This window comes from Ornithorhynchus anatinus, chromosome X5, assembly GCF_004115215.2.
Source record: "Ornithorhynchus anatinus isolate Pmale09 chromosome X5, mOrnAna1.pri.v4, whole genome shotgun sequence".
Lineage (NCBI taxonomy): Eukaryota > Metazoa > Chordata > Mammalia > Monotremata > Ornithorhynchidae > Ornithorhynchus > Ornithorhynchus anatinus.
In genome coordinates this window covers 69,293,366-69,307,524 of record NC_041753.1, presented here as the reverse complement: position 1 = coordinate 69,307,524, position 14,159 = coordinate 69,293,366, and the positions used below count along the sequence as shown (strand labels likewise).

At 59.9% G+C, this 14,159-nt stretch overlaps 1 protein-coding gene across 1 annotated transcript in view; it reads right to left on the bottom strand.

The window, feature by feature from the left end:
- The window catches only part of DAPK1 (death associated protein kinase 1), a 66,858-nt gene extending 52,699 nt beyond the window's left edge, over positions 1–14,159 (bottom strand). Inside the window, exons 1-2 of the mRNA XM_029055948.2 lie at positions 14,137–14,159; positions 12,296–12,448 (exon numbers count right to left, since the gene is read on the bottom strand). Coding sequence (XP_028911781.1) covers positions 12,296–12,357 — 62 coding nt within the window. The 5' untranslated portion in view covers positions 12,358–12,448; positions 14,137–14,159. The remainder of the gene's footprint in view (positions 1–12,295; positions 12,449–14,136) is intronic.

Sequence of the window (14,159 nt, the reverse complement as noted above, 5' to 3'; positions counted from 1 at the left end):
TAATAATAACATTAATGATTACAGCGTCGGTTAAGCGCTTACTATGTGCCCAGCACCGTACTGAGCGCTGGGGCAGACACGAGCTAATAGGGTTGGACACAGTCCATGTCCCACGGGATGATCATAATAATAATAGTATTTATGGTACTCGTTAAGCGCTTACTTTGGGTTAAGCACTGTCCTGAGCGCTGGGGTAGACGCAGATCAATCAGGTTGGATACAGTCCCCGGCCCCCAAGGGGCTCCCGCTCTTAATCCCCATTTTCCAGATGAGGTAACTGAGGCCCAGAGAAGTGTAGTGACGTGCCAGGCGCTTAGTACAGTGCTCTGCACGCAGTAAGCGCTCAATAAACACGACTGAACGAGTGAATGAATGAACGTGCCCAAGATCCCACAGCAGATATCTGGCAGAGCTGGGATTAGAACCCAGCTCCCTCTGCCTCCCAGGCCCAGGTTCTAGCCACCGAGCCACCCCAAGGGGCTCACGGTCTTCATCCCCATTTTACGGACGGGGTAACGTCACTTCTCGGGGCCTCGGTCTCCTCATCTGGAAAATGGGGATGAAGACCGTCAGCCCTATGTGGGACAGGGACTGTCCCCAACCCGATCAGCCTGTATCCACCCCAGCGCTTAGAACAGCGCCCGGCACACAGCAAGGGCTTACCAGATCCCACCTTTATTAATAATGTAGTATTTGTTCAGCGCTTACTATGTGCCAAGCACTGTTCTAAGCGCTGGGGGGGATAGCAGGTGATCGGGTCGTCCCACGTGGGGCTCACGGTTTTGATCCCCATTTTACAGATGAGGGAACCGAGGCACAGAGAAGTGAAGTGACTCGCCCAGAGTCACGCAGCTGGCAAGCGGCGGAGCCGGGATTCGAACCCATGACCTCTGACTCCCAAGCCCGGGCTCTTTCCACTGGGCCACACTGCTTCACGAATAAATTATTAATACATTAATAATAATTTATGAATTATTATTCCCCAGGGTGCAAACTCTGGGGTGAGAAGAGGGGAAGGGAGGTGGAGTAATTCATGGCGTGCCTACTGTTTGCAGCATTTGGGAAAGTCCAGTCTACATGAGAAGACACAGTCTCAAACGCCCTCTTAATAACAATAATGCTACGAATAATAATAACGTTGGCATTTGTTAAGCGCTTACTAGGTGCAGAGCACTGTTCTAAGCGCTGGGGAAGATAGACGGTAATCAGGTTGTCCCACGTGAGGATCGCGGTGAATTCCCACTTTATAGATGAGGTCACTGAGGCACAGAGACGTTAGGTGACTCGCCCACAGTCACCCAGCTGACAAGTGGCAGAGCCGAGATTCGAACCCACCACCTCTGACTCCCAAGCCCGGGCTCTTCCCACTGAGCCACGCTGCTTCTCTTCGCCCGCTCTTCTTTCTCTCCTCCTTTTTTCCCTCTTTTTCTCCCCCCTCCCCTTATCGCTAGATTTAATTTCCCACTTAAAAGCGCGGCTCAGTGGCAAGAGCCCGGGCTTTGGAGTCAGAGGTCATGGGTTCGAATCCCGGCTCTGCCGCTCGTCAGCTGGGTGACTGTGGGCGAGTCGCTTCGCTTCTCTGTGCCTCAGTTACCTCATCCGTAAAACGTGAGCCCCACGTGGGACGACCCGATGACCCCGTATCTCCCCCAGCGCTTAGAACGGTGCTCGGCACACAGTGAGGGCTTAACAGATACCGACATTATTATTAAGTGGTGGAAGAGGGATCGGAACCCGGGTCCCTCCGGCTCCCAGGCCCGGGGTCTCCCCAACTAGGCCGTGCCTCTTCTCGAATGGAAAGCGAAAGAAAGGTGGGCAGCCGCGTGAGTAAATGTGGTTAGACCGTAAGCCCGTCAATGGGCAGGGACCGTCTCTTATCTGTTGCTGATTTGTCCATCCCAAGCGCTCAGTACAGTGCTCTGCACATAGTAAGCGCTCAATAAATACTACTGAATGAGCGAATCTGGTACGGAGTTGCCCTTCACGGGTGGGTGCCGAGAAAGCCAACGTGGATCACGGCCCCGACCTCACGGGGCACACGCTTATGCACGCGTGCCTCTCTCTCTCCCACACAGCGTGGGATCGAGCCCGGGCCGGAGTCGGAAGGACCTGAGTTCTAATCCCGGCGCTGCCGCACATCTGCTGGGTGACCTCGGGCACTCTTCTGGGCCTCAGTTTCCTCAGCTGTAAAAACGGGGATTAAGACCGCGAGCCCCCGCTGGGACGGGGACTGGGTCCAACCTGACGAGCTCAGAACGGCGCTCGACACGTAGTAAGCGCTTAACAAAGACCACTGTGATTATTAGGAGAAGCAGCGTCGCTCAGTGGCAAGAGCCCGGGCTTGGGAGTCAGAGGTCGTGGGTTCTAATCCCGGCTCCGCCGCCTGTCACCTGTGTGACTCCGGGCGAGTCGCTTCGCTTCTCTGAGCCTCGGTGACCTCATCCGGAAAATAGGGATGAAGACCGTGAGCCCCACGGGGGACCACCTGATCGCCCTGTATCCCCCCCCCCCCCCCCGCACTTAGAACAGTGCTGCGCGCAGAGTACGCGCTTAACAGATGCTATTATTATTAGTGTTCTTTCTTTTCCCCCCACCCACGCAGTGTCCTTTTCTGGGCTGTTCGGGTTTGCCGTTCGCAGCTTGTGGCACAATCTCTTTGCGGGCAATCTCTTTGATTCTGTCTACCAACTCTACTGGATTCTCCCAAGCGTTCCGCGCAGTGCTCCGCACATAGTAGATGGGCAGTTCCTCGAGGGCAGAGATTATATCTACTCTGCGGTCGCCTCCCGAGCGCTCAGGACGCCGCTCCGCACACAGAAACGGCTCCACAAATGCCACCGATTGATAGACGATGTCCGTCTCCCCTTCCGCACGCTCATTACGGGCAGGGAAACCGCCCTGCCGTAGTGTACTCTCCCGGGCGCTTAGTACGGTCACAGTGGTAACAATAATAATGATGTTACTTATTGAGTGCTTACTACGTGCCAGGCACTATAATGCGCACTGGGGTGAACACAGGCAAATCGGGTAGGACCCACAGTCCCCGTCCCCCGGGGGGCTCACGGTCTCCACCCCCATTTTCCAGATGAGGGAACTGAGGCACAGAGAAGTGAAGACACTTGCCCAAGCGGTGGAGCTGGCGTTAGAAACCGTGACCTGCCGACGGAATACGACCGATCCGCCCCACGCTTAGAACGGTGCCCGGCACATACGAAGAGAAGAGAAGCAGCGTGGCTCGGTGGAAAGGGCACGGGCTTGGGAGTCGGAGGTCATGGGTTCGAATCCCGGCTCTGCCGCTCGTCAGCTGGGTGACTGTGGGCGAGTCACTTCACTTCTCTGGGCCTCAGTGACCTCATCTGGAAAATGGGGATTAAGACTGTGAGCCTCATGCGGGACAACCTTGAGTCTATTTAGTCGCCATCGTTTTGACGAGACGTCCTTCCCCTCGACTCTATTCATCGCCATCGTCCTCGTCCGTCCGTCTCCCCCCGATCAGACCGTGAGCCCGTCAAACGGCAGGGACCGTCTCTATCTGTTGCCGACTTGTTCGTTCCAAGCGCTTAGTACAGTGCTCTGCACATAGTAAGCGCTCAATAAATACTATTGAACGAATGAATGACAACCCGATTGCCCTATATATCCCAGCGCTTAGAACAGTGCTCCGCACATAGTAAGCGCTTAATAAATACCAAAAAAAAAAAAAAAAGCCGAACGCTGACCATTAAAAAAAAAGAACACAAAAGAAAACAAAAAAAAACCCAGCCTCTCAAAAGCGATTCCAGCCTGCGGTCTTCTGGGAAAATGAATGCCACGGGGGCCGGAAACCCGTGCGGGAGAAGCGTTATCAGAACCACGGGAAAATGTTTTTAAAGGTCGGAGGGCCGTCATTCACGGCCCTTTACTAGGTTCCGGCGTCGAGCCGTTATCAGAGGGGCGCAAGAGCACTTATCTGAAACACAACTCCCCCGGCGCACCGTAAGCCCTCGGTACTAACGATCGATCATCCCCCAGCACCGATCACGAAAATCCCAGTGTCGAACCGAACGTTTCAGGGGCTCCAGTGACATCGGTTCCGGATCCCTCCGTGCCCGCCGAGATCGTCCGGTCCATTCCGACCGACTGCTGAGGTGACATATTCTCCGTCTCGCCCGAACAGGCCGAACACCGCCGTATTGGAACACGGTCAATAGCGGCTGCCAGATTGGAAGACTGTCAGCTCTTAGAGCCGGAGGTATAAATACGCGACAAACCCGCCTTCGTTTTCGACCACTGCCGAGGCCGACATCACCCACCTCAACCGTCACTGAAAACTGGCAACTCTCACTCTGTCGACAGTACGCCGGGTGACCCCGGGCTAGTCGCTTCACCTCTCTGGGCCTCGGTCACCTCAACCGTAAAATGGGGATTCAGTCCCTGTTCTGCCTCGCGCCTTAGCCTGGGATCCCCATGCCCGACCTGATTAACTTTCATCTACCCCAGGGGTTAGAACAGCGCTCGACACACGGTAAGGGCCGAACAAATACCCCAGTAAAATTATCCTTATTATTATCATTACTACGAAAGGGCTGCGGCGGTAGGGAGGGAAATAGCGAGAGAAGCCTCTCTGGACACGAAGTGAAATGAAAACAAGGGTCTGATCACGACTCGCCTTCGGCCCGGATTTTACGCCGTCGTCCTCCCGGTCCCCCCGCCCCCCATCCCGCCCAAGGGACACGACCTGAAGACAACTGGAAAACTCTGTTTTATTCCAAGAGGGACGACCAGCCTGGAATAAAGACCCGAGGATATAATCTGTTGGCGGTTTCCCCCACCCCGAAGACATTAAAATGCCAGAGGCTCTCTCCTCCCTCCTCCGTCGGCCATTAACGGCGATTCACGTGGAATACTAATGGTGCCCGGTGAATTGTAACACCGGGGCCGCTGAAAATTGTGAAGGACCACTCTGCGGAGGGGGCTGCGGCGGAGACCGTCACGAGGCGGAGGGCACGGAGCACGGAACATCCCCACCCCCCCACGCTAAGCCCCTCCTGGACTTGTGGAATTCCCTGCACCGGGCCTCGCCCGACACTCCTCCTGCTTGGGAGAATGATTCCGGAAGGGCTTTTGGAGGATCTTTTCTGCCTCTGAGTCCGGCGGGGGTCGAATGAAGAGGGACGAGGCCGCAGGCTAGTGAGGCTGTAGGGGACGCCCCTCTGAGGTCCCGGGCGGGCGGCTGGAGAATGCAGGGTCACGCCCGCCTCTGGCCGGGCGGAACGAGACTGAGATCGGCTCTCCGTCCTCAATAACCGCCACCCTGGCAGGGGCCCCGTCTGCAAGCCCGAGAGTCGGTTTCGGCCCTGCAAAAATTAACGGTGAAACGGTAGATGGGGGAGGGGGCGGCCACCGGGGGTCATCTGGAGCACCCCCCCCCGCCTCGCCTCCGACCAGGTCGGCGCCACATCCGTTCTTTCACTCATTCATTCAATCAGTCGCATTTAGTGAGCGCTTACCGTGTGCGGAGCACTGGACCGAGCCCCTGGGAGAGGGCGCTGGAACGATATATCGGAATACGTTCCCTGTCCACAACGAGCTTACCTCCCTGAAACCACCCGGGCGGCACCCAAACAGCAGCAGACCCCTCTGTGCCCTCGTCACTCTGGCAGAAGGAACGGAGCGCGGCACGGAGGGTCGTGGCCAAAGAAAGACGCCAAGAAATGAAAAACCAGAACAAGCTCAGCGAGCGACTCGTCGACCGGCCGTGACCCATCTGACCCGCGCCATCGTCTCTTGTTTAAATCCCTTTCATACTGGATGGCGTTTTGGAACGGCTCAGACGTCCTTTGCCAATAGCATTTCAACTCAAACTCTCCCAGGACGGTGCTCCTCTACGGCTCCCGCTCCTTGCCCGCCGCGTGACCTCGGGCAAGTCACTTCACTCCTCCGGGCCTCAGTTCCCCCACCTGGAAAATGGGGATGGGGACTGAGAGCCCCACGGAGGACGGGGACTGGGTCCAACCCGACCGGCTTGTCTCCGCCCCGGCGCTGAGTACAGTGCCTGGCACACAGTACGTGCTTAACGAATACCGCGATCGCTACATACACCCTCTCGGAACCTCACTTAAGCGCACCGCTCAAACGCATCCAACGGTCCCCACTCCTCTCTGCTCCAAGCGGGAATTCCCGACCGTCGACTTCATCATCACCCGCTAGACTGTAAGCTCATTACGGGCAGGGAACCGCCATCCTGCCCGTCTCCGTAACCTCAGCGTTATGCTTGACTCCCCTCTCTCACTCGACCCCCACATCCGATCCGTCACCAAATCCCGTCGGTCTCACCTTCACGACATCGCTCGAATCCGCCCTCCGCTCTCCGTCGGAACCTAAATTCGCTCTTCCTATCCCACCTGGATTCCTGCCTCCTTTCTGACCTCCCAGCCTCCTGCCTCTCCCCGCTCCAGTCCACGCTTCGCTCCGCTGCCCGGATCATCTTTCTACAGAAAGGTTCGGGGCCCGTCACCCCGCCTCCTCAAAAATCTCCAGTGGTTGCCCATCCGCTTCCGCGGCAAACAAAAAAAAACACCTCACCGTTGGCTTTAAGGCTCTCCATCTCCTCGCCCCCTCCTACCTCACCTCGCTTCTCTGCTTCTCCGCCCCCGCCCCCACCCTCCGCTCCTCTGGTGCCGCCAACCTTCTCGCTGGGCCTCCGCCTCGCCCGTCACGCCGCCGACCCCTGGCCCGCGTCCCGCCTCAGGCCCGGAACGCCCTCCCTCCTCAAACCCCACAGACAGTGACTCGAAGCCTTACTGAAGGCTCATCTCCTCCAAGAGGCCTTCCCAGACTAAGCCCCACAGACTAAGTAGACAGTCGGCTCCTCGAGGGCAGGGATCCCGTCTAGGTCTCTCTGTTGGATTCTCCCAAGCGCTCGGTCCAGTGCCCCGCACCCGGTAGACGGTCAGCTCCTTGAGGACGGGGATCGCGACCGCTGACTCTATATTATCCTCTCCCGAGGGCTCGGACGGTGCTCTACACAGAAGAGGCCCGCAACAGATATTATTGATCACCCACGATTCAGTTGACAGTCTTGGTCTAAATTTTCCATTTTTCTCCCCTTAGGAAAATATTCATAACCTCCCCCTTTCTTCCTCCCTTTTCCCTCCCCGTCTACCTCTGCCTCTTTCCTCCCTCCCTCCCCCCCAACCCCAACCCTCTTTCACTCTCCCGCCCCTCTCCCCCCATTGCAATTAGCCATTATGATCTCCAAAAGCAATCTGAAAAATGTATTTCTTTGGTCGGGATTTATTATATTTCCTCACGCTGAAATGCCCATGGATTTTATGCCAAGAGGGCTTTAAATCTTTATTATTAGCCCCAGTTAAAATATCTGCTGCCGTAAAATATTTAGCAACCCACTTCATTTATTTGATTTAAAAATGACCTTGCTCTTTCTAAAGAGGGAAAGCATACCTCTTTTGAAACGTCTTAGACACTGTTTATTTTACTGTTTAACCTTAAAGTCCCCAGAAACACGCACGGCGTTGAACTTTATGGGTGGGTAGGGCAAGGTCTTTAGGAAGTAAAGTAGAGCCCGGGCCTGGGAGTCAGAAGGACCTGGGTTCTAATCCCGGCTCCGTCGCTTCTCTGCTGTGCCACCTCGGGCGAGTCACTTAACTTCTCTCAGCCAAGAGGCGGGGCTGGGTTCTAGTTCCGGCTCCGCCGCTTCTCTGCTGTGCCACCTCGGGCGAGTCACTTAACTTCTCTCAGCCAAGAGGCGGGGCTGGGTTCTAGTTCCGGCTCCGCCGCTTCTCTGCTGTGCGACCTCGGGCGAGTCACTTCACGGAGAGAAGCAGCGGGGCTGGGTTTTAATCCCGGCTCCGCCGCTTGTCTGCTGCGTGGCCTGGAGTAAGTCACTTCTCTGGGCCTCGGTTCCCTCATCTGTACAATGGGGATTAAATGCCTGTGTGACCTTCGGCAAGTCATTTAGCTTCTCCGGCCTCAGTTTCCTCATCCGTAAAGCGAGGGGAAGATACCTCCTCTCTCCCTCTATTTTGCTGAGCCCCATGCGGGGCAAGGATTAGCCAATCCTGGCCCCGACACACGGCTCATCATTCGTTCATTCATTCAGTCGTATCTGTCGGGCGCTTACCGTGCGCAGAGCGCTGTACTAAGCGCTTGGGAGAGGACAACAGAACGATAAAACAGCCACTCCCAGACCTGGCACATGTTTCATTTCTTAGCTACCCCTTGACCTGGCACCTCGCCCCTCGTCTTAGCCGCTCCTAGCCCTGGCATATAATAGTAATCATGCTGGTATGTGTGAAGCGCTTACTATGTGCCAAGCGCTGTTCTAAGCGCTGGGGTAGACACAAGGTAATGAGGTTGTCCCACGTGGGGCTCCCGGTAAATCCCCATTTGACAGACGGGGTCACTGAGGCCCAGAGAAGTGAAGTCACTAGCCCTCAGTCACACAGCCGATGAGGGGCGGAGCCGGGATCAGAACCCACGACCTCTGACTCCCAAACCCGGCCTCTTGCCGCTGAGCCGCGCTGCTCCTCTAGACCTGGCGCATCACCCCCCCCCCCCCCCGGGTCTCAGTTACTCTCAGACCTGGCATCCTCCACCTGGCACGTTTCATCCCTTAGCTACTCCTAGACCTGCACGAGAAGCAGCGTGGCTCACTGGAAAGAGCCCGGGCTCTGGAGTCGGAGGTCGTGGGTTCGAACCCCGGATCTGCCACCCGTCAGCTGTGTGACTTTGGGCAAGTCACTTCACTTCTCGGTGCCTCAGTTACCTCATCTGTAAAATGGGGATGAAGCCTGTGAGCCCCACCTGGGACAACCTGATTCCCCTGGGTCTACCCCAGCGCTCAGAACAGGGCTCGGCACATAGTAAGCGCTTAACAAATACCAACGTTATTATTATTATCGTTATCTCTGATCACTCAGCCGTCCCTAGACCTGGCACGTCATTCATTCAATCACATTTATTGAGCGCTTACTGTGTGCAGAGCACTGTATTAAGCGCTCCCAGACTGAGCTTCCCCTTTTCCCCCTGCTCCCTCCGCTGCCTCTCTGCCCCCCCTTCACCTCCTCTCAGCTAAGCCCCCTTTCCCCCCTTTCCCGCTGCTCCTCCCCCCTCTCCCTTCCCCTCAGCACTGTGCTCATTTGTATCTATTTTTATTCCCCTATTTATTTTGTTAATGAGGTGTCCTTCCCCTGGATTCTATTTACTGCGATTAAGTTGTCTTGTTTCGGTCCGTCCGGCTCCCCCGATTAGACTGTAAGCCCGTCGACGGGCAGGGATCGTCTCTATCTGTTGCCGACCTGTACATTCCAAGCGCTTAGTACAGTGCTCTGCGCATTGTAAGCGTTCAATAGATACTGCTGAATGAACGAATGACAATTCAGCAATAAGGAGAGACAATCCATGCCTACGCCGGGCTTAGAGTCTAGAAGGGTGGGGGGTGGGGGGAGATAGACATCAAAACAAGTAAACAGGCATCAATATAAATACATAAAATTATAGATATATACATAAGTGCCGTGGGGCGGGGAGGGGGGAGACAGACATCAAAACAAGTGAACAAGCATCTGTATGAATATATAGAATTACAGATATATCCATCAGCGGCGTGGGGCGGGGGGGGGGGAGGGAAGAGCAAAGGGAGCGAGTCGAGGTGACGCGGAAGGGAGAGAGAGCTGAGGAGAAGGGGGGGGAGGTTTAACCTGGGAAGGCCTCTTGGAGGAGACGAGCCTTCAGAAAGGCTTTGCAGAGGGGGAGAGTGATTGCCCGTGGCCCTTGAGGAGGGAGGGCGTTCCGGGCCAGAGGCAGGACGTCGATGGCGGGCCGGGTGAGATGGAGGCTAAGTGAGAAAGTCAGAGGCTCCGGGAGAGCGGAGGGTGCGGACTGAGATGTGGAAGGAGAGAAGGAAGGTGAGGTAAGAAAGGACAAGGTGATGGAGAGCTCCGAAGACCAGAGCGGTGCACGTTTCATCACCCAGCTCCTCCTAGACCTGGCACGTCACCCGTCATCTTAGCTACCCTAGACCTGACACATCACTCATCACCTTCCAGACCTGGTACTCTTGGCATACCGCTCAGGGGTGGGTTTCAAAAATACGCCGTCCGCTTATGCTGTGGGTCCACAGATCCAGAAGGGAAAACGGCTCTCGCGAAAAATAAAATCTGCCCCTTGATTGACTTAAAAAAAGGACGCTCTTCCCCACCAACTCCGACTTATACGATCGATCAATAGCAATCGATCTGTGCTCACCGAACACCACCGACGACGACGCTCGTGGTAGACGGAGCTCCTCGGGGTCAGGGATCGCGTCGACCGACTGGGTCGCGCTCTCCCAAACTGGTCTCCCAAGCGCTTAGCACAGCGCTCCGCACACAGTAAGCGCTCAGTAAATACGATCGACTGAACGAAGACTCTGCCCTCATAAGATGCCCAGGAAACACTACTGACTGAGCGACCTGTAGGCCCTCAGCAAGCGTCACTGACCGATCGATTAATTCATCGACTGATTTACGGAAACGGGAGTCCACGGGCGCTTCCCCGACATTCGAAACTCCTTCCTCTCCGGGTCCTCCTCGGGGAGCGGGGAACCTCCCAAGGAATCTCGAAGAAAGCGCAGGCGTGGAATGGCATTTTTACCCCGATAAAGCGGTCTCCACCTCAGGTGATTTTCATCGAGTCTCTTTGCAGAGGACTGCCTAGAAATTAGGCCACCCTGTGCAAATCAGACAGGCACGTTTTCCGTCTTTAGTTTGAAAAGCCCTTTCCCTAGACCCGAGGGACAAACCGCACGGCGTCACAGCCTAGAGAACCCATCCGGGCCAAACGGTCACGGGCTCGAGCCGGAGAAGCGGCGCGGCCTGGCGGGAAGAGCCCGGACCTCGGAGGCGGAGCACCTGGGTTCCGATGCCGGCGCTCCGCCTGTCCGCCGCCTGTCTGCTGGGTGACCTGGGGCGGGTCGCTCCGCTTCTCTGGGCCTCAGTTCCCTCATCTGTAAAACGGGGATGGAGCCCGTGAGCCCCGTGCGGGATAGGGACCGTGTCCAACCCGATTCGCCGGTATCCACCCCGACGCTCGGTACAGTGCCTGGCGCATAGTTAAGCGCTTAACAGATACCACAGATTCTATTTTTTGGGGGGTCTCTCGGCCGATTCCCTCGAGACCCGAGACGGACTACCAGCCCGCCTTAGCCTCTCCCGACCACGTAACGATACACGCGACAATCCCTTCACCCTCAGACGGAGGTCCCTTCCTCCCAACTTCTACTCCAAGCCCGGATTTGTATCGGAAAGGAGAGCGAGCTTCCACTACAGAAGACAACCAGGAGCGTGAGGGGAGACAGCGTTGCCCAGTGGATAGAGCGAGGGGGCCGGGAGCGCGGGAGACCCCGCTTCTAGTTCCGGCTCTGCCGCCGGCCCGCCGGGTGACCCGGAGCAAACTGCTCAACCCATCTCGGCCTCGGGTTCCTCATCTGCGGAACGGGGATTCGATACCTGCTCCTCTTCCCCTTCAGACTGGAGGTTCTCCGCGGCCGGGGATCGTTTTGACCGATTCTGCGGAGCTCTCCCAAGCGCTTAGTACGAATGCCCTGCACAAGGTAGACCGTGAGCTCCTTCGGGCGCGGGCCTATCCGTTAAGCGCTCACTATGTGCCAGGTACCGCCCTAAGCGCCGCTGCTGGCGGTGTAAGACCCAAGCCGATCGGCTGGGACTCGGTCCCTGTCCCACTCGGGGTTCCCGGTCTCCATCTCCATTTTACAGACAAAGCGACCGAGGCCGAGAGAAGCGACTTGGCCGAGGTCGCCCAGAAGACCCGCGGCGGAGGCGGGACGAGACCCCCGGGGTCCTCCGACGCCCACGCCGGGCTGACCTTCCGCTAGGCCACGCCGCTTCTCTAAGAGAAGCGGAGCGACTCGGCCGAGGTCGCCCGGCAGGCCGACGGCGGAGGCGGGACGAGACCCCCGGGGTCCTCCGACGTCCACGCCGGGCTGACCTTCCGCTAGGCCACGCCGCTTCTCTAAGAGAAGCGGAGCGACTCGGCCGAGGTCGCCCGGCAGCCCCCCGGCGGAGACGGGACGAGACCCCCGGGTCCCCCGATCACCCACGCCGGGCTTACCTTCCACCGGGCCACTCGGCCGAGGTCGCCCGGCGGACCCACGGCGGAGGCGGGACGAGGACCGAGGGTCTCCGACTCCCAGGCCCGGGCTCCCCGCGCCGGGCCGAGCCGCTCCGGCGAGGCCGCCCGGCCTCTCGTCCCGCCCCGGGCCTCTCGGGGGACCCCGGCCCGCCCGGCGGGTTACCTGCCGAGCTCCTCGCCGGTGTTGTAGTAGTCGTCCACGTTCTCCTGCCTGAACACGGTCATGGTCGGCCGTGGGTCCGGGCCTCCCGGACGGTCAGCCCCGCGCCGCCCGGTCCGGGCCCTCCGGGGCCTCCTTGGCCATCCCGCTTCACCCCTGGCGGACGGACGGACAGACGGCCGGGCCCACGGCCTGAGTGCCGGCCGGCGGCCGGGGCCCCGGGGCCCCTCGCCCCGATGACCCCCCCACCCCGGCCCACCCCCGCCCCCTCCTCGGGGGGAAGTGGGAGCGGGGGGCCGGCCCGGAGAGGACCCCCGCCTCCCCCACGCCCCGGCTCCCCTGCCGCTCAGCCCTCACTGGCTTTTCTGCTCCGCCCCCGCCCCCCGCCCCGCTCTGCCGCCGCCGCCCCCCACTCCTCCCCTCTGTGCCGCCGCCGCCGCCCACCCGTCTCTGCTGCTGCCGCCCCTCACCCCTCTGTGCCGCTGCCCCCTCCCCCTCTGCTGCCCCTCACCCCTCTGTGCCGCTGCCCCCCATCCCTCTCTGTTGCCCCTCACTCCTCTGTGCCGCTGCCCCCCACCCCTCTCTGCTGCCCCTCACCCCTCTGTGCCGCTGCCGCCGCCCTCCCCTCTCTGCTGCTGCCGCCCCTCACCCCCTGTGCTGCTGCTGCCCCTCACCCCCTGTGCTGCCCCTCACCCCTCTGTGCTGCTGCCCCCCACCCCTCTCTGCTACCCCTCACCCCTCTGTGCTGCTGCCGCCCCCCATCCCTCTGTGCTGCCCCTCACCCCTCTGTGGTGCTGCCGCCCCTCACCCCCTGTGCTGCTGCCGCCCCTCACCCCCTGTGCTGCTGCTGCCCCTCACCCCTCTGTGCTGCTGCCCCCCACCCCTCTGTGCTACCCCTCACCCCTCTGTGCTGCTGCTGCCCCCCATCCCTCTGTGCTGCCCCTCACCCCTCTGTGGTGCTGCCGCCCCTCACCCCCTGTGCTGCTGCTGCCCCTCACCCCCTGTGCTGCTGCTGCCCCTCACCCCTCTGTGCTGCTGCCCCCCACCCCTCTCTGCTACCCCTCACCCCTCTGTGCTGCTGCCGCCCCCCATCCCTCTGTGCTGCCCCTCACCCCTCTGTGGTGCTGCCGCCCCTCACCCCCTGTGCTGCTGCTGCCCCTCACCCCCCGTGCTGCCCCCCCTCACCCCTCTGTGCTGCTGCTGCCCCTCACCCCCCGTGCTGCCCCTCACCCCCTGTGCTGCTGCCGCCCCTCACCCCTCTGTGCTGCTGCTGCCCCTCACCCCCCGTGCTGCCCCTCACCCCTCTGTGCTGCTGCCGCCCCCTCCCCTCTCTGCCGCCCCCACCCCTCTGAGCTGCCGCCCCTCACCCCTCTCAGCTGGCGCTGCCGCCCACCCCTCTGTGCTGGCCACCCCCGGCTCTCCCTCCCTCCCTCTCCCTCTCTCTCTGCGGCTGCGGCCGCCGGTCCCCGCCGTGTGCCGCGCCCCGGGGTCTCTGGGCCGCCCCCGCCGCCGCCCCCCGCCTCCTGCGCGCGCAGCCACCTGTTCGGCCCGGCCCGGCCCGGGGGTTGGGGGGCCGGGGGTTGGGGGCTCCGGCCTCCCTCCCCTCCCTCCTCCTCCTCCTCCTCCCCCGGCCTCCCGCCACGCCCATCGGCCCCTCCCGTTCTCCTCTCCCCTCTCTCCGTCCGCAGCCGACTCCCCGCCCCCCCCCCCCCCCCCCCCCGCGGCCGGACGGGGAGCCCCCGGAGGGTTTTCGGCGAAGCCCGAACCCCAGAGAAAAACGGGAGGGGGCCGGGAGGGGGCCGGGAGGGGCCCGACGCCCCCCGGCCCAAGACGGCACTCCCTACCACGCCGGCCGCCGCCTCCTCCT